This window comes from Candidozyma haemuli, assembly GCF_002926055.2.
Source record: "Candidozyma haemuli strain B11899 chromosome Unknown D_2014730914, whole genome shotgun sequence".
NCBI lineage: Eukaryota > Fungi > Ascomycota > Pichiomycetes > Serinales > Metschnikowiaceae > Candidozyma > Candidozyma haemuli.
In genome coordinates, this window is record NW_020289911.1 from 1,704,547 (window position 1) to 1,730,876 (window position 26,330).

Below are 26,330 nucleotides of genomic sequence, written 5' to 3' on the forward strand. Positions count from 1 at the left end.
AATGTTGGCTCGAGATGCGGGATTGGGAAACTGTAAGACGAAGATGGAATCTCGAAAGTACCCAGGTTACTCAGTATCGATTTGGATAACTCTTCGTTGACTTGGAACGGGGAGCGTGCCCAAAAGACTACTCCACTGTTGATTTTGTTAACACGCTTAATTTCACAGCCCTTTTTAAACTTCACGGTTGTTATTAACTCCAAAACCTCCACTGAGATCTCATTCACTGTTGGCTTCCCAACTATCGATTCAATGTTTTCCGATTTCCCGATCGGGGTGATCTTGACATTTAATTGAAAGGCATGGGAGAAGTTGCTGCCGGAAAGAACCACAAACGGCTCAGCTAAAGCTGCACAAGTTTTGGTTAGCTTAATTCCAGTTAGATTAAGGGAGCAAATCATACTTTGCTTCTCTGATTTGTGAACGTTCTGGTTGCGATACTGCAATGTTAGGGCAGTCATGAGTGGTGATATAGGAACACTGTAGTAAGAGTCCTGCCACTTGTAACGTAAGCAGCAATTTCCCGCTGAAAGCTCCGTAGGGCTATGAAACATCCAAGGGGTGGGCGCATAATAGATGATCGGCTTTCTTTTTGGCATCGAAGTTCTCCCCAATTTTGTTTTGCTGGGCGGGCTATCCCTAAGTAGCGATAAGACGCTGTTTGAATCGGTATTAGGGAGAAACAGTATTTGAGCTACTGAATAGTCCAAGCCATCAAAACAGACTCTTTTTACCCATTCGTTCTTGTATCCAGCTATTTGGGTTTGATACGGCTTTGTATTTGAACTCTTGCCGATAACGAAAACTATTTCCTGTGACATTTTTATACTACTTTTGTTGGAAGGGCATGTTGCGCTGGTCGTTCTTTTATATCCTCACTTAGTGGGAAAGTTGAAGGCATCATGCTTTCAGGAACAAACGTTGCGGGATGAATATAAGTTTAAGGCAACTGGAATACATAGTGCCCCAAGAAGCGTGAAAGAAACCTAATTACCATACGTGAATATCTGTACTCGTCAGTCACAGAAGGCGTATGGTCCTGTCACAGCCATTCATCAAGTAAGTCACCTACAGTGTAAGTTATACAAATGTTTATTGATCTAAACAATAGTACACATGAAAGGAACAGCACCACGTCCAGCGTGCTTGTTCAAGTTGTTGTCCTTTGGAGTGTTGTTCTTGTTCTGAGTAGTTTGAGCGGCCATGTTTGTTTGATGATGGGGAAGAAACAGGGGAATAGACCGGCTTTATATATTCTTCAAGAATACGAAATAAACCCTCGGCTTGGCCAGTATGTCTCATATGTTTTCCTATTAAGGGTTTTCAATGGGTTTTGATGTTTAATAGTCTTGCCTATTTAGGTGTTTCAATGGTGGTGATGTATGGTATTCCCAAAGAGACTCTCGAGAGTCCAGAAGAGGAAAGAAAGCAAAGTTTTACGTATATGTATTAAGGATTAGTTTTCTTGTAAACCCCTTTGACTTGATGATTGGTTATGGAAACAAGATTTCGATCAAGGTGCAAAGGAAGTTCTACCAGTGTGAACCTACAAGAGACTAAAAAAAAAAGGTATTAAGACCTATAAAAAAAAACATATAAACTTTTGGTAGTCGCATATGACTAGCATGGACTTTTTCTTCTTCTTCTTCTTCTTCTTTTTCTAATTTTCTCTTTTCTCTTTTTCTCTTTTTCTCTTTTTCTCTTTTTCTCTTTTTCTCTTCTTCTTCTTCTTCTTCTTTTTCTCTTTTTCTCTTCTTCTCTTTCTCTTCGTCATCTTCATCTTCTTCTTTTTCTTTATGCTTTGGCACCGGGAACTGCCTTGCCCTCACGAACAAGATCTTGTAAATGGCCTTCAATCGTAACCCTGGTCCTCTCAAACGGCGTCATCTTGTCAAGTTCATCCTGAGTAAACACCTTCCTCTTGGGAGCCTCAATCCGTGGAGGTGGAGCCGTCTTCTTCATAGGATGAGCAGAGAAGAAAGCACCAAACGCCTTTCTCTTATCTTCGAAAGACCCATGAATACACTTAACACTAGGAAGTTCCTTCTTTGTCAATGGAACATTCATTGGAGGAGGTGGAGGTCCAGCAGCATCTAATAAGAACCCTGGGGGTGGTGGAGGTGGAGGTGGTGCTGCTGAATTGGTAAGGAAAGCTGGTGGTGGCGGTGGTGGCGGTGGAGGTGCACCACTGGCCATCAAGAAGGCTGGAGGAGGTGGTGGTGGTGGAGGTGGAACATTACCATTGCCATTCCCATTAGTCAAGAAACCAGGTGGAGGGGCCGTGCCCAGGCCAGCAGCTGGTTTTGGAAAGTTAGGATGGGAAGGAGGAATGAACACTTCAGTCAGGTCCATGTCGATATGGAACTTGGACACTTTGGGGGTTTTGGGTTCCGCAACACCATTATTCTCGTCAAGGCGGTCTTTGAAAAGACCCTCAAGTTTGTTCAAGATAGCAGTGTTCTTGCCGTTATGTTTCTTCTTAGGCACCTCGTCCTTGGAAAGGAGAGACGCTTTCTTTGGCTTGGGAAGATTCATAGGTGTAACGGGACCATCCACAGATAACCTACCATCAGCGAGAAGGAAGGCCTCGAGTTTGGAAGCCATCTTCAGCATCTTTGAAGAAAAGTTCGTCTTCTTCGAGTAGTCAGGAATGTGGTCGCTGATGGTAGATAAATCGACGCTCTTCTTCTTTTTGGCAGAAAGCTTAGCTTCCAATTCAAGGTAAGCCTCAGAAGGAGCCGTTGGATCTTCAGGCTCATCTGGAGTCTCAGAGGCAGCTGGAAGAAGACTTGCTGGAAGGGCAGGAGGTGGTGGAGGACCAACAGGAAGCAAAGATGGAGGTGGTGGAGGTGGAGGTGGAGGAATCGATGAAGCTGGAGGAGGAGGGGGACAAAGTGTCTCCAGAGACACCGGTGGTTTCACATCCATAAGATCTTTTGGCAAAGGAGGAGCTTCCGGAATGCTTTCCTTGCGTTTCTTTGGTTCACCTTTGCTTTTGGTAGTACCCTTTGATGGGGCCTCATTGGCCATTTTATTCTTCAAGGCGGCAAGTCTCTTCTTCAACAGAGCCTTCTTCTCTTCTTTAGAAAGGCCCTCAGTCTGGGAAGTAGAAACATCAGACAGAGGCTGGACAATTGGAACAGGAGAAGAAGGTTCAGTGGCTGTAGATTTTGGAACAACAGGAGGTTCAGAAGTAGCAGGAAGATCAACGGGAGGTGGAAGGACTGCTTCGAAAAGGTCAGCAGGTAAAGGAGGAGCTTCAGGAACCTTAGGTGCATTAGGTTCACCTGGAGTATGAGCTTCCTTCTTTACAGGCTTTTGAGGAGCCTCAGCTGCCATTTTTTGTTTCAAGGCAGCAAGCCTTTTCTTTAAAGCAGCCTTCTTCTCTTCCTTGGAAGCGTCAGAAGCAACTGGAGTTTGAGTAGTAGGAGTGGAAACAACAGCAGCTTCAACAGGAGTGACAGCTTCAACAGAAACATCAGAACCAACATCAAGAGAAGCTTCAACAGAAACCTCTGGAACTGTTTCAGAGTCGCCTGAATCCGAATCAAAAAGACCTTCAGGGAAGGCAGGAGCAGGAGGGATAACAGGGGCCTTAACAGTATCAGACAACAAAGAAGAGGTTTCTGCTTTGGTTGGTTTCTTTGGAGCTTCAGCTTCCATCTTGGCCTTCAAAGCGGCGAGTCTTTGCTTTAATTGAGCCTTCTTCTCATCCTTGGAAAGAATAGTAGTCTTCTCCTCTGGAATAGAAACGACTGGATCAGCCACTTTAGGAGAAGATTCAGGCTCAGGAGAAGGTTCAAGTGAAGAAGGCTCAGTTGAAATGGTTAGTTGGACTTCTGGCTCGGGAGAGGGTGAAGGAGAAGTCTCCAGACTCAGACCGTTATCCAGAGAACTCGACAAGACACTAGACTCACGGGAAAGCAAAACAGATTTACCAGAAGACGATTCAGAGTTACAAGGCTCTGAACAAGAATCGAAAAGATCTTCTGGCAATGGAGGAGCAGGAGGAATCTCCTTAACTGGTTCCACATCCTTCTTAGGCAACGGCTTGGCAGTGTCAGAGTCCATCTTCTGCTTCAAGGCAGCAAGCCTCTTCGCCAACTGCTGTTTCTTCTCAGCCTTAGCACGAGCAGCAGCTTCAGTATCTCTTCTCTGGGCAGAAGACTGTTCGGGTTCGGAAGTAGGCACAGGCTTGTCAACAGCATCAACAGGAGTGGCATCAACAGGAGTGGCGTCAAGGACTGAAGACAATGGAGTAACCGAAGACTCTGGAGGTGAAGGAGCCTTTGTTGGTTCCAGTGACAGTTTCAGCACAGCAGGCGCTGTTTCTGTCTTTTTAGATGAAGTCTCTGTCTTGTTAACCTTTTCAGTAGTTTCTGCCTTCTTAGTAACCTTTCCAACGTTGCTTACCTCATCAGTCTTCTTCGACAACGACGATTCCTTTACCTCGGGCTTTTTCAAACCACCATCCTCAAAGAAGCCATCTAAGCTGCTAATCTTGCTCTTGATCAGGACTTGCTTCGAGTTGGTATAAATATGAGCCTTGCGGACAGACTTGTCATTAGCCTTCTCATTGAGCTTCTGCTTCAAGGCCTCGACAGCCGAAAGCTTCTTTTCAGGGGAAGCAGCAGGAGAAGGAAGAGAAGAAGTCACTGGAGCTGGTTTAGGAGTAACTGGCTCGGTAAAAGAAGGTGACTTCTTCTTGGTAGACTGAGATGTTGACGGACTGGAAGGAGAGAGCTCTGGCGAGGGAAGAGTCACCGATGGAGAAGCTTCTTTCTTATCCTTAGAAGGAGTTGTCTGTGGAGTAGGAACCTGGGAAGTTTCAACCTTCGAAGTCTGATTGGCAACAGCGGCCTTCACATGAACAGACTTAGTAGAAGATTTAGACTTCTCGGGAGGAGGAAGAACAGCAGATGGCTCCAAGTGTACTGCTTCAGCAACAGGACAAGGCTTCGACAGCTTCTCGGGTTCCACGGCTTCACTAACCAGGGCAGAAGGAGGCAACAAGTCTGGAATACAAGAAACATCAGCGTCAACGTCAACGTTAGTCTCGGCCTTCGATGGAACATTGAAAAGTGTCTCAGTAGCCTCCTTAACTACCTCAATGGGCAACGCAAGAAGAGAGGCAACATCAGAAGCACACAGAGGTTCACATCTTGGGACATGAAGACTGAACGTCTTATTCTCAGGAACATCAACAACTTCAACACCAGCTGACTTGGGCAGAGAACACTCGACAGGCGAGTAAGGTGTTTCTACTGCAGTGTCAGCAAACACAGGTGGCGAAGGGCGTGGAGCTGAAGCAACAGAAGTCCATGGGTTTGCAACGAGATCACTCAAACCGTCAGTGAAGAAGTCAAAAGCCAGACAGGCAGGAGGAAACGACAATGGCAGCAGCGACGCAACCGGTATCTTTGGAGAAGGTGAAGGTGACGACAGTTGATGTGGTGAAACGGAAACAGGCTTGGGCTCTGGCGAGGTAAAGGGAGAACCAAGAGTGGCAATTGAAGCCAACTTTGGAGACTCTGGAACCTTGGAAGGTTTTGGAGACTCTTCTTTAGTGGATTTGGTTTTCCTTTTCTCTTTCTTGAGCTGACTCTGGGAAGCCTTGGAAGATCCTGCTATGACAAGCCGGGAACGCTCGACTTCTTCAAAAGAACTGCCAGCATCATCTGGCGAGGAAGAAATACGGGCTTTTCCAAACTTCTTAGACATTACGGGAGCCTTCTTGGGCTTTACCAGCTTTTGCTTTGACGACTTCGAGGACTTCGACTTCTTCTTAGGCCTCTCCATGTCCTTAGAGCAGCCGAGGCCAGAAGGGCCTTGCTCTTCGGTGATGTACCTGCTGTACAACAAGTGTTCAACGTTAAAGTCAGTCAAAGGAACGAACCCGTCCTTGGTAGACCAGTAGTAAGGCTGTTTCAGAAGGGCAGTGATGATAGGAACCTTAGTAGAGTCAGGAACCTTAGGAACCTCCAATATCTGGGAAGTCTTCGTTGGCCTTGGAGCCTTAACTGGCTTAACAGGAAGAACTTCTGTAACCTTAGTTGCCTGGGGCGCCTTCACTACCTTTGGTGGTTGAGTCTTAGCAGTCTTGACATCCTTTGGGGTTTTGACATCCTTGGGAGTCTTACTTGCCTTGCATGCCTTGATCTTCTGAGCAATCTTGGAAGCCCAAGTAGTCCCAGCAACAGGAGCCTGTGAAACCTGTAGAGCCTTCACGGGTTGAGTAGTCTTGGTAGGCTGGACAACTTGAGGGACATTAGTAGTCTTGGTAGCCTTAGGGGCCATAGGGGCCTTAGGGGCCTTGGGGGCCTGGGAAGGCTTGACTGTCTGAGAAGGCTTGACTGTCTGAGTAACCTTAGGAGCATCAGCAACCTTAGGAGCCCTGGCTTTCTGAGAATCCTTAATCTTCACATTCTTCCCTGCTTTAGAATCCTTCAACACCTGACTAACCTTAGGAGCCTGGGCAACCTTGGGAGCTACCTGGACCTGAGGAACCTTAACTGGAGCCTTCCTCTCAAGTGCAGGCCAGCTGCTCTTATCAAAAGGTTTAATGTCGCAAATATCGTGAACCTTCGCCTGTGGCTTCTTCTCTCCTTCAAAAACATCCTTCACCAAATTCTTCTTCACGCTGGGTTTAGGAACCAGCCTTTTTTCTGAGGCGCACGGAAGGTTCTTTACATTATGCTTAGCGGCATTATATGGCTGCTGTGGAGCTTTCGCAGCCAAAATGTCGTGCGAACGAGACATTTTACCTGCCTTTTGGTCTACCTTGGTGTTAACTATAGGGTTCGGAGAATCCTTGGTTTTGACACCAACTTGGAGGTAAACCTTAATTGGAGCCTTGGAGGAAGGTGGCTTAGTGGTAGCTTTGCCGGCGGCTACTTCTGAGTATTTTGGCGCCTGTTTGGGAACCTTCTGGGCCTCCTGGGCTTCCTTTGCATGCTTAGGGCAGATAATGTGAAGCTTTGCCTTGAAAGGAGCAACAGCAGGTGCTTCTTTTTTGTTGCTGTGGGCGCCGTAAGCATGCTGGGCAGCCGCCTTGGCATCAGGATGAGCATTGGCGGTTAAAAGTGGTTTGTTCTTGCGGTGGGAACTCCTCTTTCTCTTTGTGTTCTCTGAAGGTGATAAGCACTCGAACTGGTTCTTTGGACCTTTGGAAGCAGCAGGAGCCTTGGAAGAGGTCTGCTTGCCTCCGGCCATGCGGCCGACACTCGCCACCTTCTTTGGAGTGACCCAATCGGACGGTGTGGTGTCATTTGGCGCCTTATTCTTGTTGCGAGCTTGTTCACGAGAGAAAGCGTACATATCGCTTATTGGGACCTTCTCTGCGGCGGGAGGGTCAAAAGTAACGTTTTTGGGCTTGGTCGTCTTTGGTGAGACGTTTTGTTTCTTAAAATTCGATCGTATCTTGAAAGCCATTTTTGTAGTAGTGGTGGGTAAAAAGTGGGAATTACTGGAAACCCTCGCTCTATGAGTAGTAGCTGGTGAGGCTCCATGCAGGCCACAGCCTCCAAATAATAATTATCTAAGGGCGGTAACTCAACGAGGGAGGGTCCAAAGGGATGTTCCCTTCTATTGGGTACTATAAATTAAAGGGAAGCTGGGTTTTCGGTCCATTAACTGTCTGTGTGCTTGAAATAGTCCTGGGGTGGCTTATGTGTGACAGCTTCGTGCATTCGCTAATCATACGCTGATGCAGGGGAATGTAAACAAACCCTAAAAGTGTGCAGAGCTTATCGGCAGATATTCCTCATTGAGCATTAATTACAGGTTATGGGGAGTGAGACAAGGGATGTATTTGGTAAGTTGGTGGATGTGTCTGGTACTTGTTGGGTGGTTCTGGGTATGGATTTAGGGTTGGAGATGGTGGCGAGAGGTCAGCTTACCGTTAGGGTAGGTTATGGGAATCTGTTTTTGAGGACAGGATAAGCGTTTTATGTATTGCGATTAGAGAAATGGTGTAGAGCGTAATGGCGTCTATTCATTAAACAGAGTATGTATTTCGATTCTAAAGGTTGTCATTAGCATCCCATTAGCTTCACCGTCTGGGTCGAGCCAGGGCTGGGCATGCACCATGTAACCGTGTCGAGTGCCGTATTTGAATCTGCTGCCGAAAGCTTTTTGTGGAGGTTCAAAAGAACTCCCTCTTTGTTTGAATGTACGCCCTAGTCAAGCACTCTGCTCCGGTGGAGTGTCCTTCTGATCCACGTCTAACAAAGAGTCCACGAAAAGCACTCATAAGTCGAACTTGAGCATTCCCTCATCTTAGATATGAAGGTGCTTTCATCAATAGGCTCATCGATTGAAACATTCTTGGCTGTACTTAGCCCAGAGGCTCTCAAAACGTTGCAAGGGATACCTGAACCTGGGTTCCAACTACAGCTATTCCAACAAGGGGCAAGTAGGTAGCCTCTATGAATCTTGATGCCAGCTCTTGAGCCATAGAATCCTTCAATCCTCCGATATGGAACGCATTTCTAGCCAGTCGGCGAAAGGAACAAGACGTCGTTGTTGGGACACGTCAACCGGATCTTCTGGTTCTGGGTTTGCCAATTGCTCGGCTTCCATCATTTCTTTGACTTCCAAGTACTCAACCAGATTCTCATAATCGTGCAAGTATTCACCTCTTCTTCTAACGGAATCTTCATTGATGTCTTCTTCGTCTGGACCGAGGTTATCAGACAATCTTGGATCAACAATAACCCCAAAGGTTTGTTGAGAAATCAGTACCACACAGCGGCCCAAGCAAGTTTGCTTCTTCTCTCGTTCACTCACAGTGTTCTCGTTCTTTCTGTTTTACAAGGTGAGGCCATTCTGTGCATTTAACTTGCAAACATACGAGGTGTTGCACAAGCGATTACATCTTTCAACTGCGTCCCTGAACTCGAAAAGCTGTTCTCGTAAGCTTCCATCGTCATTATAGCCAGATAAAGGAGGAGCTGGTGACTCGTCCTCGTATGGATTTGTGTTTATCAGATTAGTTTGAGAAGTCTGACCAGTGCTGGCTTCCTCGTCAGATGCATTCAGACTTCTCGCACCTGCTATAAGCGCCGCCATTAGCAAAACTATGGACCATTTCATCTTGTGTGTGGAATACTGCAAAGGTATCCAGTTATCGATACATTGATGTCTTTTATATGTAAAAAGACAGTGCCCAGCAATGCAGCCGCTTATATAGTGTTGTGCCAAGAAGATCGCGTCCGCTAGGGTATATGGCCATTCAGCTACTTTGTCTCACCAAGTCCACGAACAAAGCCAAGCGTATGTAAAGAAATTGGAAGAATAAATTAGGTTGTTCAAGCTTTGCTTGGTGTTTTGGGTCGGCGTAAGAAGAGCATTTCATTTACATTGTTGCAATTTAGTTGTATGGGGTTCGCAATGACTGTTTTGCGACACATTTAAGCTTATGAACAAATGAGCAGTAGTAGTATCCATGAGTCATCGGTCCTTGTCATTTGCTTTCATTGATGAAGATTGTCATTTTATGACGGCAAGAAAGGGTGGGAGTGAACACAACTGTTACTTCATCATTGGGCTACTTATGACTCAATGGTAATGAAATCGGCCAATTGCCGAGATCGGAATATGGAGTAACGAAGACAACCAAAGTAAGGACCCTTCAATATTTTTTATCTGGCTGCTTCTCTCTTGAAAGTCAGACCTTGAAAGAGGTTGCAATACTTTATAATAGGTTTTCAACGTAGGTTTAGCTGTGCGCTCTTTGTTGTATTATAGTATAGCCCTCATGATGATAAGGCTTTAGTCAGATCTCTGATATTAGACACCTGAAACATCAGTATTTTAGCTTACATTTGACAACAGCTTGCAAGGTTAGCTTCACAATGGGCACTTTGATCATCAGTTTGATGTAGTTCACTCTCAGCGAGAAGAGTTGCGAGAAGGCAGGATGTGGTAGCAGAACAACGAGAAGCATTGACGGAGTAAAGGAGATCTAATGATGAAAAGGAAGCAAATGTATCAGAAAAGCCTCACTTTCCTCTGTTTACAGGTGCTCTTCAATCAGAAGACTACTTTCTAAGCATGCGACGCGTCTTCGATTATGGCAGATCCTCCAAAATACCCCTTAAAGCCCACACAGGCAATGATTTTGGGCAAAAAACTTAGATTTCTTTAGTAGGAGCACTAAGGAGCTTTAATATGACTCTCGCCTCATTTTTAACCCTGTTTTTGATTTTTAACAGTGTGTTTAAGTTTGTTGATTTTGCTACCATTTGAGAAAAACGCGTTTAAACTACAGACATACCCCAGATTTCCAGCTAATCCAAATTGAAGATGTACCATAATAATTCAAAATAATGCTCAAAAATACTAAATAATATCTGCAAGATATAGTCTAAATCTGTAAAGCTTCTTTAGAGCAGGTAGAAACGGTGGGTTCGATTTTGGGCAGTTCTCTGGTTATGCTGTGCGATGCGTAACTCACCAAGAAATAGGGGAAGAGCGATTTGAGGAAATGAGTAAGAAAGCGGGATGTTTAGGACAGATTTATTGAAAAGAAGTCAGCAAGCAGGTTTATGAAGAAGAAAGGTGCCTTTATTACACGAGTACTAGAAGCATTCACACGACAACCGTCTACTACTGAAGAACTTTCTAAATGTGTATATTGACTATATCCGTTTTTCCTAAGCTACTCTACTCCTACTCAACTCCTACTCCACTCCTACTCGGCTCCTACTTGGCTCCTACTCTACATCTTAAGTGTGTAAGAAGATAAGACTACGTGTTAAGCGCTACAATGGGTTTCGTCATACTTAGACGAAGAGACAAAACTAACCCAGCTACAATAGCTACAATAGCTACTTGAAGAGGGCCATTACAGTGAAAAAGCGAGTTGTAGAAAAAAAAAGTCCACAACACTCGACTCGACGGGAAATAAATAGTGCAAATTTCTCCCATAAGGCATTCCGTATGACACCAGCCCACCCAAACGGAAAGCAGAGAGCTTCTGAAGAAAGAATGTTCCTTTTTGTTCCATAAAGAGAAAACAGGGAAGGTCCACTGGGACACACCAATATACTTACCCCAAAAGCCCACCAGCTACAATATTACCAGTCCCTGTACGGCTTCTCACAACGTATATAAAGTGAAAGAACAAGGCGAAGCTCCAGCTGCCATAAATACCACTTATCACTGTATCTTAGAACCATGGATGACCCCCCCTTCGATGTAATGGTCACGTCTGCCATAACCTTTCGAAATATGGAAGGTTTTCCAACCACCGTCGGACAATGACCTCCGCTCGTAACTTATGTGTCTTTGTACTTTCTACTTTTTAGAGCCGATATCTCTATAGTTTCCTTTTCTGGTTTTCTGCTTATGTAAGTGCTTATGTAAGCGGCCCCTGCGACACAAAGACGCAGGGACAGAAAAGTCCATTTTGCAGCCATTAGGAATGCCCAAAAACCCACACTTATGGGTATCTAAAGAAACCTAAAGAGATTCTCTTTCCTCGCCGTTTCCAAAAAGTCAATTTTTATTGCAATTGAGTGAGAATACGTTCTTTTACTGGACGTTCTCCTCCTCCATAATATATGCGCACACTGGACTTACTCTTTTGAAGCTTCCCAACTTATACCAATTTACCACTTTCCCCAGAGCTTCCCAGTTTTCCCACTTTTTGAATATAAATACCTGGCCTTTTTCCCTCTATCCTGTTTTCTTCCCTACCACTTTTTTCTTGTTCTTTATCCTTCAGCAACTGAAAGAGAGAGAACCTACCTGAGCTTATACCACCAGTCAACCACCGCTTGACTACTACTCGATTACTATCGACCAACGAGCTCTACTAAGTAAAACAACTACTAGATAACAATGACCGAGCTGATTCAGTTCGATACTTACCAAGGCCCAGCAAACATGTACAACTTCTATCCGCTGTACAACCCGTCTGCTGACGCCCTTACCCCAGGCACCACCTACTACTCTTCTGACCAGAAGTACTACTACAGCCATTCCTCTTCTGAGAAAATTCCGGTTTCTGAGCTGAAAACGAAGATTTCCTTTGTTCCAGCTGCTTTGGCCGCGAAGAAGACGCCAGCGGTTGAGGAATTCAAGAGGAAAATCCACGAAAAGGCTAGAGAGTATAAGAAGAAGAAGGAACAGGAGGCTAAAGTAAAAAAGGCACTGTCTGCCAAGGCAGTCAAGGCAGTCAATCCAGCAAAGGTTGCCAAGGTTATCGAGGCAGTCGAAGCTGCTATTGCTGTTACTGCAGCTCCCGAGGAGCCTGCAAAGACTGAAGCCCCCGAAGTGGTGCCAGAGGAGAAGACCCCAGTTACTGAACCAACAGCTGTTGAGCCAGTAGCTGAAGCTCTTCCAGTTGAGGCCCCAATTGAGGCTCCAATTGTGGAGATTATTGGTGTCCCAGATACCACTGAGACTGACCCAACCGAGGCTGTCTCCAATGCTGCTCCTACTGAGCAGAACGACACTGTCGAAGAAAAGGTTGAAGAGACTACTGGTGAAGATGAGTCTATGGAGAAGGCAGTTGACCTTTCTTCTTTCTTCGACAGATTGTCCAAGTGTAAGACCATTGAGGATCCTTTCACTTTCCCTTACCCATACCCACAGGCTGGTGTTGATGCTAGATTGAAGGCTGGTGAGAAGAAGCATAGATACGACACGCAGTTTTTGCTTCAGTTCCAGGAGTCAGTTGTATATCCAGCTGATGACGCTTGGAAGAAGAAGCTTGAGGGATTGGGTATGGTGGCCACCAAGGAGTCCATCCCAAGTGGTCCTCGCCATGACAACACTCAAGGCAGAAAGACCTACAAGTTTGAGAGAAGAACTCCTAAGGTGGAAACCCCAAAGGAAAGCTCTTTGAAGGTCCCAGAGGAGAAGGAGGAGACCACCGCTAAGCCTGTTGAAGATGTCAAGCCATTGGTTCCTTCTGCCAACAGATGGGTTCCTAGATCTAGACAGAAGACCACCCAGGTCAAGACTGCTCCTGATGGCACTGTTCTTCTTGACAAGGAGGATGTGGAGAGAAAGGTCAAATCTGCATTGAACAAGTTGACATTAGAGATGTTCGAGCCAGTTTCCAACCAGATGTTGGACATTGCCAAGCAGTCCTGTCACGAAGAGGATGCTGCTACCCTTAAACAGGTTATCTCTTTGACATTTGCCAAGGCCTGTGACGAGCCACACTGGTCGACTGTCTACTCCAAGTTCTGTGCAAAGATGGTGAAGGATATCCCTGATGACATCAAGGATGTTGGTATGCCTACCAAGACTGGTGAACCTACTGTTGGTGGTGCTCTTGCCAGAAGACTCTTGTTGCGTACTTGTCAGACTGAGTACGAAAAGGGCTGGGTTGACAAGCTCCCTACCAACCCAGACGGTTCAGCTTTGGAGCCAGAGATGATGTCTGACGAGTACTACGCCATGGCTGCTGCCAAGAGAAGAGGTCTTGGTTTGCTCAAGTTTATTGGTAACTTGTACATTTCGAACTTGTTGAACGACAAGGTTATTTTGCATTGCTTGAGAGACCAGTCCAAGAATGTCACCGACCCATCAGAAGACTCATTGGAGAACTTGGCCCAGTTGATCAAGACTGTTGGCCCAAGGTTCGAAGCATGCCAGAGAAACAAGGCTGCGTTGAACATGGTTTTCGACAATGTCCAGAGTATTTTGGACAGCTGCAAGCTTTCATCGAGAATCAAGTTCATGTTGATGGACTTGCAGGACTTGAAGAAGAGCAACTGGAAGTCTCTCAAGCAAGAGGCTGGTCCAAAGACCATCAAGGAGATTCATGATGAGGCTGAATTGAAGAAGATGGAGAAAAGCAAGGCTGCTGAGAAGAAGAGAGGTAGCAGCTACGGTGGATCCAACTACACCAGAGGTGGTGCTCCAGTGAAGAAGTTGAGAGCACCTACCAGGGAATCAAGAGATTTCCAAACCATGCCCAAGTCTAACAGACGTACCACAGACTCTGGTGCATCCCGCCTGCCTCCAAGAAAGAGGGCCAAGGGAACAGGTTTCATGGCATCGAACATTTTCGCTGCCTTGGGTGGCGACGAGTAAGCCTTTGATACCCATTTATAGTGTATAGTTTAATACATACCGTGCAATATGAACTGCCATGTGTGAGGTGTTTGTGCTTTATACGGTATTAGATGTAATGCTATTCTTCCAGGCACGATTTAGAAGGTTCTCAACGAGGAGGCTTGAAGGATCAAGATAAGAAAGCATACATTGAGAGAAGTATACCGTACAGAAACAGCTAGCTCGGTTAAAAGCGGCATGTCGGAATACGTGAAGACCGTTGAGCTCGGATAAACTTTTAGCAAGCGACATGTCGGCGTTTAGCTCGACGGTGCGTTCTTTTCAATTTTCACTGACCCAGGTAATGGTAAGAACATAATCAAGACATATTCACTGCTTCAGAATACATAATAATAATTTATCAAGGGAATAGGTTCCATAATTGGTCAATGTGAAAATGTTAGGTACTACAACCTTTAATTCAGTTGGTCTGGTAAACTTGGCATTCACTCGATCCCAGAGGCCTTGTGACATTGTGAAACACTAAAAGCTTAATTCATCAGCAATGAAAACCTTGGTCACAATTATTATTCTTTTAAAGTTTATCAATGAGCTGAGCCATAGAAAATTCAAGTAAGCAATGTTCTCCCATCACCAGTTTTGCAGCCACACCAACCGCAACAAATTTTAACCGACCCTGCAGAAGCAAATCGGAAAACCCGGCTTTTTTGACAACTCGCCGAGGCCAGTCCACTAGTAACCATCTCAAAGAAGGTTTTTTATAGCAAGCAAGAAAAGTGTCTCTTACCCGCATATTCTTTGCATTCTATCACTAGCCAATCGTTAGCCACGAGTATATGGTTTGCTGTTGGAACGGCTTCAGTAGTGTCATATTTAACCGCCATGCTCCACCATTAGATATAAGAGGGCGCTGATTCGCCCCACCCCCACGATACAGTGGTTATTGAAGAATTGACACTGGCAGCATATAAAGCTCGAAAGTCTGTTGAGGCGCTGTTGTGGAGAAGAGATCCATGTTTAGAAGAGTACCGTTTGCACGTTGTTCCCGAAAAGTGGTAAAGGGCGTCAATGCTCGAAGACTTGCTTCTAGTCAAGTGGGTGCTACCAGAGTGAAGCCCACGAACTGGAAACTTCCACTTATCTCGGCATTTTTGCTATCTGCTGCTGCAGTGACTTGGAACTCAATCCCTGTTGCTTTGGCCTTGGAGGAACGAAAAGGCGTTACGGTCGAAGAGTTGCAAAAACATAAGTCTGCAGAAAGCGTCTGGGTCGCTATTAACGGCAAGGTCTATGACTTGACAGATTTCTTGACAAGACACCCGGGAGGAGCGGCAATCATATTAAAATACGCAGGTAAAAATGCATCTACCATTTTCAACAAGTTTCATGCTCCTAACTTCGTGGACCAGTATTTGACGCCTGAGGAGTACTTGGGTCCTTTGATAGGCGAGTTGGAGCCGGAAATAGACATTACCGAGGTGGGTGATAGCGAACTGAGACAAGAGTACAGTGATAACATGCCGCCAATCTCTGAAATCTTCCGTGTTAGTGACTTTGAATATATCGCTAGGAAAATCCTTCCGCCTTCAGCATGGTACTACTACTCGAGTGGCGCAGATGACGAAGTTGCGCTCAGAGAGAACCACAATGCATTTTCGAGGATATTCTTCAAACCTCGCGTGCTTGTTGATATCAGTAATGTTGACTTATCAACTACCTTGATGGGTCTGCCTGCCGCCGTGCCGTTCTACTCTTCGGCCACTGCACAAGGTAAGTTGGGTCATCCTGATGGAGAATGTTCGATTGCAAGGGGATGTGGGAAAGAAGGTGTCATACAGATGATCTCAAACTATTCGTCTTATCCTTTAGCCGATATTGTTGATGCCGCAGAAAAGGACCAGCCCCAATGGTTTCAGTTATATTTTGAAAATCAGTCTACTTCGAAACAGTTCGTGTCAGAGTGTGAAGAGCTTGGCCTCAAGGGAATCTTCGTCACCGTTGATACCCCAAAAGCTGGCCACAGAGAAAAGGATATGAAACTTCGAGCTCATATCCACGCAAATGCTGGTATCCTGGATGATTCCTCTGGAGAGCCAGACCTAGATTCTACCGTTAGTTATAGTAAAGATAACTCTGTGACATGGAAGGACGTTGAGAACATTGCTTCAGGGACTCAAATTCCAGTGGCTATTAAGGGCGTACAGAGCGTTGATGATATTGTCTTGGCAGCTGAAAAAGGATTTAAGACGGTGGTGCTTTCTAACCACGGTGGTCGCCAGTTGGACTACTCCCGTGCCCCAGTTGAGGTTTTGGCAGACGCCATGCCTGTTCTCAAGGAGAAGGGTTTGGATGGCAAGATTGACATTTTTGTGGATGGAGGAGTCAGGCGTGGGTCTGATATCATCAAGTGTTTGGCCTTGGGTGCCAAGGGTGTTGGTTTGGGTAGAATTTTTCTTTATGCCAACTCTTGCTATGGTGAACAAGGTGTTAGAAAAGCCATAGACTTGTTGAGGTCGGAGATGATATTGGACATGAAGCTCTTGGGTGTTACAAAAATATCAGACCTCGGCCCGCAACACTTGGACTTGAGGAACATCCATTCCAGACTACCACCTAACGACAACTTGTACAATGACAACTACGAGCCTTTATCCCCACCAACTTTCAAACACGAATAGAGGTTATTTGTCGAGGTACCCGCTCCGTTGTCAACCGAATTGATTGAACAAGATGAATCCAGGCCCCAGACTCTCTTTATTAAGGTAAATTTTAGTTTCCCTAATTGTATTTTTACTGATTCCGTCCGGTTCTTCTCATGGATGGATGCATCGAAGAAATGAAACCCATTCATCGGCTAGCTTACAAGTTTGAATTTAAAGTAAATCGTATGTATTGATCTAAACGATAGTACACATGAAAGGAACGGCACCACGTCCAGCGTGCTTGTTCAAGTTGTTGTCCTTTGGAGTGTTGTTCTTGTTCTGAGTAGTTTGAGCGGCCATTTTTGATTGATGATGTGGAATAAAGTCAGGAAATGGGCGCCCTTATATATTCATTTCTTGAAGAATATTTTCTCCTCTGGTCTTTACTTGGCGGTCTCATATGCTTCCCAGTTTGGGAGTACCAATCAATGTTTGATGTTTGATCGTCTTGCCTATTTGAGCCTTGGAATGACATACGATAATTCCTAACCTCAGTGTATACCAAACGAAGTAATGGCTGCATTCATCAGTAAGAACTGGTTTTATATCGTAATTGTATACTTTTTATCTAACTGTATAGTTGTATAGTCCACTGGAGCAGTCTGAAACGACTTTTTGATTGTCCGTACATAACCTTGCAACTTTCAGTTCATTTCTTTCTATATTCAAAGGCATATCAAAGAGATGAGGAAACTGAGCACTGCAAGAAGACTACCGACTGGTTGAGATGGTGATAAATCCTTTGTCAGTGATGAGATTTCTCCAAGGGAGCCACCGCTTGACAGGGAACCTATTCCGGATGATTGGGTAGTCTGGCGATGGCTTCCAGAGCTTTCGTCTTCTGTAGTTGTAACAGAGACAGTTCTGGGATTATCAGCTACCGTAGAGACAAAGCCTTCATCGTACTTCAGCATGTGGTAGTCAAGAGAAGTGTTGTTGTATCCACTTGCACGAACTGCTTTGGGGATCTCATCTTCAATCTCCTCAATCTCCTTGCTGGTCGTTCCCGTTTCTACTTGGGCCAATGCAATTTCGAGCTCTTCTAAATGGTACACGGTGTAGGCACTTTTGAGAAAACTGTAACCCAAACTTGGCGTAACAGACTCTTCTTGAACTGCTAGGAAACATACATCGCCAGACTTTGAGGATATCACAAAGTCTTTCACCGGTGCTTTAATTTTCTTGCCACTAAAGCTGAAGGTGAAGGTCTCGTCCAGCTTCAAATGGTCGCATGAAACGTCCCAGTAGTTGAAGATATTCAATTTACCATTGAGGAACTTACCCATCTTGGAAAAGTAGGGTTCCGGTAAGTAGTTCACATATTGGCTGTTTCCAAGCTCCACTATGATCCTTTCATCAGCTGACAAGTCTGTTCCCGAGAGTGAGTCAAGTGCAACTTCAAACCGAAGAGGAACATTAGATATGTTGTACTTTTTCCAACGGTTGAGCATCTGAACCTTTTGAAGCTCCCCCGTGTATTTGGAATGGTCAACTGCTCCAAATAGGATTGACAGTTGGTTATCACCCAAAGACAAGGAGTACGCCATTTTTTGAATGACGCCATCTTCTTTGAAACCTTGGAGGATGGAGTTCTGGACGTTAGATTCTGATGTAAGCTCTCTGCCAAGGCCTAGACCTAAAGTTCCATATTCCAGGCTGGAAGAAAAAATTAATCCAATAGTATGATTTTCAATCTCATGACCGGCAACTGTTACATCTGCCGACAAGAAACTTCCACTTTCTTTGCCTCGATCGTTCAGTTCTCGAATAAAAGAGTCTTGCTCCTCACCACCATCAAGATATGCGCCATGCTTTGTACAGACAGAGATATCATCACCGCTGGTGCTTCTTAACATTTCCCTGGCGGTGTACGTTATGGTCGTTGAGTCGTCCACATACTGTCCATTTATGGTCATCGTAGTGTAATAACTTGTTGGTGTTGCAAACCCTTGAGGAATAAAGCTGTCATAATTATCTAGTGTTGTGGATGGCCTTGTCAATGTTTTATAGTATTCTTTCTGCATCGAGTAGAGTGCTCGTTCCTCATAGGAATCGTCTTGTGCTTGGCATTTTCCACTAGGCACCCAAGTATCACGGAATCTTGTGTCGATAATAACTCCAAAGTCTGTGCCGTTGACACTGATGTTGGTGGTTAAATATACTGGGCCATTGTCTATCCTCATTGCTGGCTCGTCTCTCTTGACAATATCAATAACCCTGTCGTGTCCGGTATTCCCATTGTTTAACGAAAGATCAAGTTGTAGAGCAGCAAGCACTATAGCCGGCCAGAGAAAAATCCTCATTATTTTTTTAACAAGAAATTCGCAAAATAATGGAGGCACCTCATCTTATGTAGACTGTCAAGAGTGAATTGCTCGTTATGCGCGATGCCATCGCAATGTCATCGCGATGTAATCTTGCGTCAGATTTATGCAGCGAATATGCTAGGTCTTTATTCTATTGGTCGCCAATGCTTCTAAAGAGGCGTGGCTGAAACGAGGCGGTCATTTTTCAAGCGAATTTCCCGATAAAGTTTTCAGAGAAGCAAGCTGTGGAGACGAATAAAAATTATACGAGTGAGGAAGTAGCACAGCTGTTCAGAAATGGCGTACCCATTTTTTTCTCGAGCTTCTTCATTAAAACTTCTCACATTCTTTTTCAAAATATTTTTTTCAAGAAGAAACATCTGGTACTTCTATCTCACGGCTTTTGCCTCTTGCCATGTCATTAAATGCGAGCGTTAGATGTAAAAATATGTCTCTCGTTCACCATAAGTGACCCTTCTAAGTATCAAAAACAACGTTGAAACTCTCTTTCTCTTTTAATAAATGCTGCTATTTTGGTGTAAAATTGTATTCTCAACATACTGTTATTCAGATTTCTTCCCTATGCGAAAGAAAAAACAAATAAAATAAAGAGAACAATTGACCTCAGCCATCGTATTTCTGACCATAAGATGTTTCTTACTGTAATTGATTTAGTTTCTTGTAGCTGAATTATTTTCTTTGCTTTCCGTAACTGCCCCTTAACTTGGAAATTCATTAAGGTGAGAATCGCATTTACAGCAACGACAGGGAACCAGCACATATAGCCAACCGAAAATGCTAAAAAACTCAGAGGATCTTTTTTGACAGTTTAGGATTTGTATCCATTTGTTTATCTATAAATTTAGTGAGATTTCGATTTTTGGTGGCGATTTTAATTTGCATATTTATGTTAGTCTTTGAGAATCGCAGTAACGTGGCAAAACAAATACTCGCAATTTTAAAAAACTGAAAATATTGTGAATTAAGAAATAAATGTGTTCATAAATAATCAGCCACTATGAATAAACAGAGCAAAAACTATAAGAATGTCATTTTTTTAGGAATATGACGAGTGGCCTAGTTCTTTGAGACGCGTCGCTTGGCTTCTCTTCTGACCATCACCACTGCTCGAAACTTGAACTAAAGTGCAAAAAGTTTTAAAGGGATTTGATCTGGGGATACAACTCTAATTTAATAATATCCCACGTTATCGTAGTTGTAAGAAAGTGTGTTTTCTTCTTTGCTCATCTTACTTATGGCGTCAAACACGTAAACCTGGTAGTATAGGCGAAAGTACGACGGACAACATCGCACGAAAAAAGCGGAACGGGCTCTGTCTTTCCTTAAGTTTCTGGCTATTTAAAAACTTGATATATGTTGTTTAAAGAAGTTGTGAATTTCAACAAATGGAGGTTCATGGCATTTTACTATGTTTGTGGACCGACGGTACTTTTAAACTCCGGCTTCTCTTGTGTACTTGTTGGCGAACACTGTGGCTCCGAAAATGAACATCCCAGAACTAAAAAAAACCCAAGTAGCGTAGCTGCAATGCTCACCTGCCTTTTGACAAGAAAGTCTTGCATGTGCTATAAGTGAAGTGTGGCACTGTGCGAATGACTGACTTATCTGTCAATGTAGTTACAGGCGAGCATACATATCGCGGAACCTGTCAATTCTGCGGCTTGTCGATTGCGTGGCGTATCAATTACAAGTGGAGCCGAGTATAAGCCCCTAGATCCTGTTGGGTCCATCAGATAATCTCACATTTGGAAAAAATAGTTTGAATGAAGAGCAGTCGGCGTATCTGTTTGTGACCAAGTTTGACACATGCATGCTTATCATAAGAGATGCACATCCCTTAAAGCATATCATTGCACTCCATACAGAGATAACAAGTCAACACTCGAACCTTCAAAGACCGTCTCTTTCTACTCAATGCGTGAGGGCCTTATCCACGCTTCATTCTCCAATCTCGATAGTTATTTCTTGCGTTGCTACTGTTGCTTTACTTCAACATCTTGCATTTGTTGTGTTAAAGTGTGGCATTGTGCGAGTGTCATTACATACCACTCCATGGCATGACGTGCCTCGCTAATCTATAGATATAAATGGTATGGCCCCCTTTCAAAAAGTGTCAAATGGATCTTTTTTGTCATTGTTGATTCAGAGTCCTCTACAATTTCTAACAAGACATCGAGGTTAAAATGAGCACTTGGGAAGATAAGTGGTTGGTGAAGACCACAAAGAAAATAGTTCCCGATGTAAACGTTTGGCCCAATATAACTATTTTTAATCGAAGGTTGTACACTTTTGGGTCTAATGAGGAAGCTTATATCAAGTTCTCGTTCTATGACGCGTACCTTGATAGCTATGATGATCTTGCCTACTATGACACAAATACATGTATCTATAGAGTAAGCGAGGAAGACTACATTGTGATCCTAACAAACAGAGTTCCTGGAGAAAAGCCACAAGTGGCAGTTCTTGGACAGCTTGGCGAAAGATATCTAAAAAAAAACCATATCAGAGCCTATGATGTGGAGATCAGAAACCCAGAAGACTATGAAATTGTGCACCTATCAGTCATAGGTGAAAAAAACGGCGTGACATTCGATGACCTCGTGGAGTGCTCATTTCTGAGGGTAAAGAAGAGTTTCGAGAAAGTAAGACAGGAGATTCGTACGGGTTCTTCTGAACACCCCGCACCCCCGGATCGGAAATCTTCCTAGAAAAATCTGCTTTATCGCTTGGGTCACAGGAGTTACAAACAATACGGGGTCAAGAACGGATTGCTGCAATTGTCGAACTACTCCCAACCACTGAATAGGTAAATTGATTCTTCGATTAGTCTATATATCAACAACTATAAAAGCATGTCAACAGTAAGTTTATCAGTCGCCTTTATACTTGATGCTAAGTTCGATCCACTCCTTGAGCTGCTCAGGGCTGTCTCCAACAACCTTCCCCAACTCCATACCAAACCTGAAGAATCCAAAAGTAGGAAATGCAATGATGTGGGGCGTTTCCGTCTTGAAAATATCGTCTAGTTTGCTCATGGAACGCTCGGTTTTGTAGAAGTCAAAGCCGTACACCTCAGATAACTTCTCGAAGTAAGGAGCCACATTATCGCAGGGCCCACATCCGATACCAGAAAAAAGGACGAGCATAGGTTTGGCTCCCAGCGTCCTGAGAATCTCATTGTACTATTCATAGGTTTCGAAAGGGGTTACGACCATTTTTAATTGTTAGTGAGTAAGCGAGACAAAATATGTCGCTTAATTCGTGCGTGTGGTTCGCTTATGTAGACGTTATCGGAGCCGCACGGTTGACGGCACTACTACAACCCAATGTGCCGACCATTTTGCGCTTTGCCACACGTCAGAAATGGTTTCCTCCTTCGATCATGACCAGATTTGGCTAAAACTACAAATCCGAGCCTCTTAAACTTACAGCATCTAGCATCTGCTAATTTGCTTGCCATATGTTCGTTTTAGAAATCTTAATTTGGCACAAGATAGACCACTTTCCTTACTATTCGGGAATTTTAGATAGTCTCCGAGCACTTACTGCATAGTTCACTGAGGAATGAAAGATATGTAATCCACAGCCGATAAAATAAATAGTGACGCACCATTCCATTGGTTAAAAGTGCGGCTCACACGAGTAGCCTGTTGGTTGAGCGGCTGCAACACCTTTGATAGACATCCTCAGTCATTGAGGCTTTTTCTACGAGCCAACCGGACGTCAAAGATACTTAGGATCTGAAAGGAGTCATAGGTTTTACATTGTTGTGTTTTTCAGTTTTTCACAATATCCCATCCCAATAGTCACGGTTGTCGATAAGGATTGAAAGCCTTCACTAAACGCGCGTGTGGAGCGGCTCTGTTTTATATAAAGCCCCAAATCCTATTAGATTTTGTTCGACCGTCATGAGTTCCTGGGAAGACGGATGGTTGGTCCATCTCAATAAGAAGCATATTCCAGAAGTGAATGTATACCCCAATGTTTCAGTTTTTAACCGAAAATTGTACACGTTTGGCGAGAAAGGGGAAGTTTTTGTCAAGTTCTCCTATATTGATGACACAATTGCATCATACGATGAAGTGACATATTTGGATACGAAACTGTGTGTTTTCAGGGTGAGCCAGAATGAGTATATTATCACAGTGTTCACTGAATCTGGAGAGGAGGTAGCTGTTGTAGGAAAACTAAACGACAGGTACGTTACGAAGAATAACTTGAACCAGTATGATGTGGTGATCAGAGATGTCAACGACTATAAAGTTGTTCCTTTGTCGAAGGTTTATGACCCAGAGCAGCTTAAACCAGACGATTTCTTCAAATGTGCGAAGAGCAGGATTGTGAACAACTTCGACCAGTACATAAAGGATATTAGAGATCCATGAATAAATTAAAATACAAGTCACTTCATCTTAGATTTGAATGTACGATTGGATGACGAATGGCTTTGGTAGAGATTGTATGGAAAGGCAAGAAAGTGATTGGCGAACATTATCCCCTAATTGTAAGCGCATTTTCTTTGGTAGTGCAATTATTTTAACGTCGCTTGGGTGATATGACGTGTCAAGGATGTACAAAAAAAGTCCGTTTGAGGCGCCACGCATTGATATCAAGTCGTCAATACGGAAACTTGATGCTTTTATTTTTAGATAAAGAAGAGAGGCGCAAATATTTATCAAAAAAAATAATGCCTACTACACGATTGTCTGGTTAAGATATCTTTTCATTAGCATTTACTGAAAGACAGATACACAAAACATCACTTAGAGGTCCATCCCGATGCTGCATTAAACCGTGAATTATGAATCATAGAAAGGGAAGGATTTGGCGGCACAGCTGCAGGCTGGAAGAGAACTTCGTTTAAAACTGCTCTCCATTTCTCACCGGATTGCGCAAGTTATCCCTTGGCCAGATAAGGGAGACACTGTAGACAATATAAATAGGGCGCAGAAGTCTTCTACTCAACCACCATTAACAAGCTTTCAAAATATGCTCTTTAAAACTGTTATTACATACATTGCACTTTCTGTTTCTGCTGTACTCGCTGTTGGTGCTGGTGGACCATGTGGCTCCCATTCCGATTGTGATGGCGGTTTAGCATGTCTTTTGCAACGTACAGTCGAAGATGGACCTATTGTCAGACAATGCGTCGATGGTCGCTAGGAAAGACTATATAGCTGTTGATAGTTTCTCAATTGACTGCTTTTCGCCAATGTTCTATTGTAGCTACGAAGATGTCTAGCGGTATGAACTCTTCTTGGCCTGCTTTGCTTTGCTGTCCTTGTTTTCAAAGGATTTTTGATGGAGCAATAGCCAGAAGAAAAAAGGACAAAAAAAAGTGGACATTGGCACCCACGGAATGGACGACCCATTTTTTTAAAAAAGATTTCATCCGTAGGGAGTACTTTGAATCGGGCTGAAGAGGAGTTGAAGTAGGGCAGAACGCGTTACAGTGACGATAGAAGAAAGAGAAACGGACTCAAGGGCTCTCATAATCTAGTAATGCGATTTTTAGTTTTGTCCACTGGTGTTGACCCATCTGAAGACTACTTTTCAAGCATGCGACGCGTCTTCGAATTTTGCAGATATTCAGAAATGCCGCTTAGGGTCCACACCGGCGATATTTTGTGGCAAGAAAACATGAATTTCTTTGGTAGAAGCAAGAAGAATTTAAATATGACACATTATTCATTTTTTACTGTGTTTTTGATTTTTAACAGTGTGTTTAAATTAGTTGATTTTGCTACGATGTGAGTAAATCGCGGTTATACCACAGACATACTGTAGGTTTTCAATTAAACCAAATTGTAGCCGTACCACAATAACTCAAAATTATTCAAAAAATTATTTATTATTATCTGCTAGATATGGTCTAAAACTGTACAGCTTCTTTAGTGCCGATGAAAACGCTGGGTACCATATCGAGGTTTTCTTCGCTATGAGCTCTGGATATGCTGTGCGAAGCATCTTTCGGAATAGTGGTGAAAATGTTTGATGAAAAGGTAGCTAAGTGTTTACGACAAATGGATATCTTGAAAGTGAATGAGCAATATTGAAGGGCAAAACAGGATTGTGATGAAGAGAGGTGCAATTATCACATGTATAGTTAAGAGCGCCCATGGATGCAACAACGGTCCACTACCGAAGAACCTCTAAGTACATATACTCATGGCGCCACATTTGTTTCCTTACAGCTAATTCTTTCTATACCCTAAGCATGATATAGATTAAGTGAGGGTAACAACAATGATTTGTTCATTTTCCTAAACTAAGATCCCTCGAGGTAAGACCCCAGGTAGCCTGGCAACTATTCTTGCCTTAACGGTCCACCAAGAGTAGTAATATGACGTATGTGCAAAGGGAGCGGATCCCATATGGCAAAAGAGTTAAAGTGTCATACACACTCCTGGATTCAACACTCTATTGCTCTCAAGAACCAAAACGCGAAGCACATATAAATAGGGGGATTATCCTCCTCTTCAAGAAAAGCATTTAAAATGAGTATGCGGGATATTACCTCCCCGGAAGTTTACTCCCATTACAGCGCATGGTAAGATAAATATTCTCGCCCGGATACATATGAGTATCTCGGTCCCGGGGAATCGGACTATCGAATTTGCGTTAAAGTCATTGATTCTACAGAAAAGGTCGTCAGTACCAATTACTTTGACACTATAGTCAATGCAGACGATTGGTTGAACAAAACTGTCGAGTCTATCAACGCTGAAGTTGCAAGAGAAGGCAAGGCTCAAAAGCTGTCATCCAAGTCTGGGTTTTCTTAGGTGTCTGGGTTTTCTTAGGTGTCTGGGTTTTCTTAGGTGTCTGGGTTTTCTTAGGTGTCTGGGTTTTCTTAGGTGTCTGGGTTTTCTTAGGTGTCTGGGTTTTCTTAGGTGTCTGGGTTTTCTTAGGTGTCTGGGTTTTCTTAGGTGTCTGGGTTTTCTTAGGTGTCTGGGTTTTCTTAGGTGTCTGGGTTTTCTTAGGTGTCTGGGTTTTCTTAGGTGTCTGGGTTTTCTTAGGTGTCTGGGTTTTCTTAGGTGTCTGGGTTTTCTTAGGTGTCTGGGTTTTCTTAGGTGTCTGGGTTTTCTTAGGTGTCTGGGTTTCTTAGGTGTCTGGGTTTTCTTAGGTGTCTGGGTTTTCTTAGGTGTCTGGGTTTTCTTAGGTGTCTGGGTTTTCTTAGGTGTCTGGGTTTTCTTTTCTTAGGTGTCTGGGTTTTCTTAGGTGTCTGGGTTTTCTTAGGTGTCTGGGTTTTCTTAGGTGTCTGGGTTTT

At 43.8% G+C, this 26,330-nt stretch overlaps 9 protein-coding genes across 9 annotated transcripts; 4 read left to right on the forward strand and 5 right to left on the reverse strand. All coding sequences in view use genetic code 12, as the record gives it.

The window, feature by feature from the left end:
- Window positions 1-1,100: 1,100 nt before the first annotated feature.
- Window positions 1,101-7,431, reverse strand: CXQ85_003164 (uncharacterized protein; the record flags this gene model as incomplete). The annotated part of the gene is made up of 2 exons (XM_025486817.1): window positions 1,101-1,184; window positions 1,816-7,431. The coding sequence occupies 2 exons, from the start codon at window positions 7,429-7,431 to the stop codon at window positions 1,101-1,103; spliced, it is 5,700 nt and encodes a 1,899-aa protein (XP_025344367.1).
- Window positions 7,432-8,463: 1,032 nt separating this feature from the next.
- Window positions 8,464-9,069, reverse strand: CXQ85_003165 (uncharacterized protein; the record flags this gene model as incomplete). The annotated part of the gene is made up of 2 exons (XM_025486818.1): window positions 8,464-8,799; window positions 8,848-9,069. 2 exons carry the CDS (start codon window positions 9,067-9,069, stop codon window positions 8,464-8,466), a joined length of 558 nt encoding a protein of 185 aa, XP_025344368.1.
- A 2,775-nt stretch (window positions 9,070-11,844) lies between these two features.
- On the forward strand, window positions 11,845-14,052 carry CXQ85_003166 (uncharacterized protein; the record flags this gene model as incomplete). The annotated part of the gene is made up of 1 exon (XM_025486819.1): window positions 11,845-14,052. The coding sequence occupies one exon, from the start codon at window positions 11,845-11,847 to the stop codon at window positions 14,050-14,052; it is 2,208 nt and encodes a 735-aa protein (XP_025344369.1).
- Window positions 14,053-15,047: 995 nt separating this feature from the next.
- CXQ85_003167 (FMN-dependent alpha-hydroxy acid dehydrogenase) lies at window positions 15,048-16,712 on the forward strand (the record flags this gene model as incomplete). Its single annotated transcript, XM_025486820.1, has 1 exon — window positions 15,048-16,712. The coding sequence occupies one exon, from the start codon at window positions 15,048-15,050 to the stop codon at window positions 16,710-16,712; it is 1,665 nt and encodes a 554-aa protein (XP_025344370.1).
- Window positions 16,713-16,931: 219 nt separating this feature from the next.
- On the reverse strand, window positions 16,932-19,039 carry CXQ85_003168 (uncharacterized protein; the record flags this gene model as incomplete). Its single annotated transcript, XM_025486821.1, has 2 exons — window positions 16,932-17,015; window positions 17,456-19,039. The coding sequence occupies 2 exons, from the start codon at window positions 19,037-19,039 to the stop codon at window positions 16,932-16,934; spliced, it is 1,668 nt and encodes a 555-aa protein (XP_025344371.1).
- A 2,207-nt stretch (window positions 19,040-21,246) lies between these two features.
- On the forward strand, window positions 21,247-21,771 carry CXQ85_003169 (uncharacterized protein; the record flags this gene model as incomplete). Its single annotated transcript, XM_025486822.1, has 1 exon — window positions 21,247-21,771. The coding sequence occupies one exon, from the start codon at window positions 21,247-21,249 to the stop codon at window positions 21,769-21,771; it is 525 nt and encodes a 174-aa protein (XP_025344372.1).
- A 162-nt stretch (window positions 21,772-21,933) lies between these two features.
- On the reverse strand, window positions 21,934-22,278 carry CXQ85_003170 (thioredoxin family protein; the record flags this gene model as incomplete). The annotated part of the gene is made up of 2 exons (XM_025486823.1): window positions 21,934-22,245; window positions 22,273-22,278. 2 exons carry the CDS (start codon window positions 22,276-22,278, stop codon window positions 21,934-21,936), a joined length of 318 nt encoding a protein of 105 aa, XP_025344373.1.
- A 693-nt stretch (window positions 22,279-22,971) lies between these two features.
- On the forward strand, window positions 22,972-23,448 carry CXQ85_003171 (uncharacterized protein; the record flags this gene model as incomplete). The annotated part of the gene is made up of 1 exon (XM_025486824.1): window positions 22,972-23,448. One exon carries the CDS (start codon window positions 22,972-22,974, stop codon window positions 23,446-23,448), a length of 477 nt encoding a protein of 158 aa, XP_025344374.1.
- Window positions 23,449-25,780: 2,332 nt separating this feature from the next.
- On the reverse strand, window positions 25,781-26,155 carry CXQ85_003172 (uncharacterized protein; the record flags this gene model as incomplete). The annotated part of the gene is made up of 1 exon (XM_025486825.1): window positions 25,781-26,155. A coding segment is annotated over one exon (375 nt), but the record flags the coding sequence as incomplete, so codon positions are not given.
- Between the last annotated feature and the right edge of the window lie 175 nt (window positions 26,156-26,330).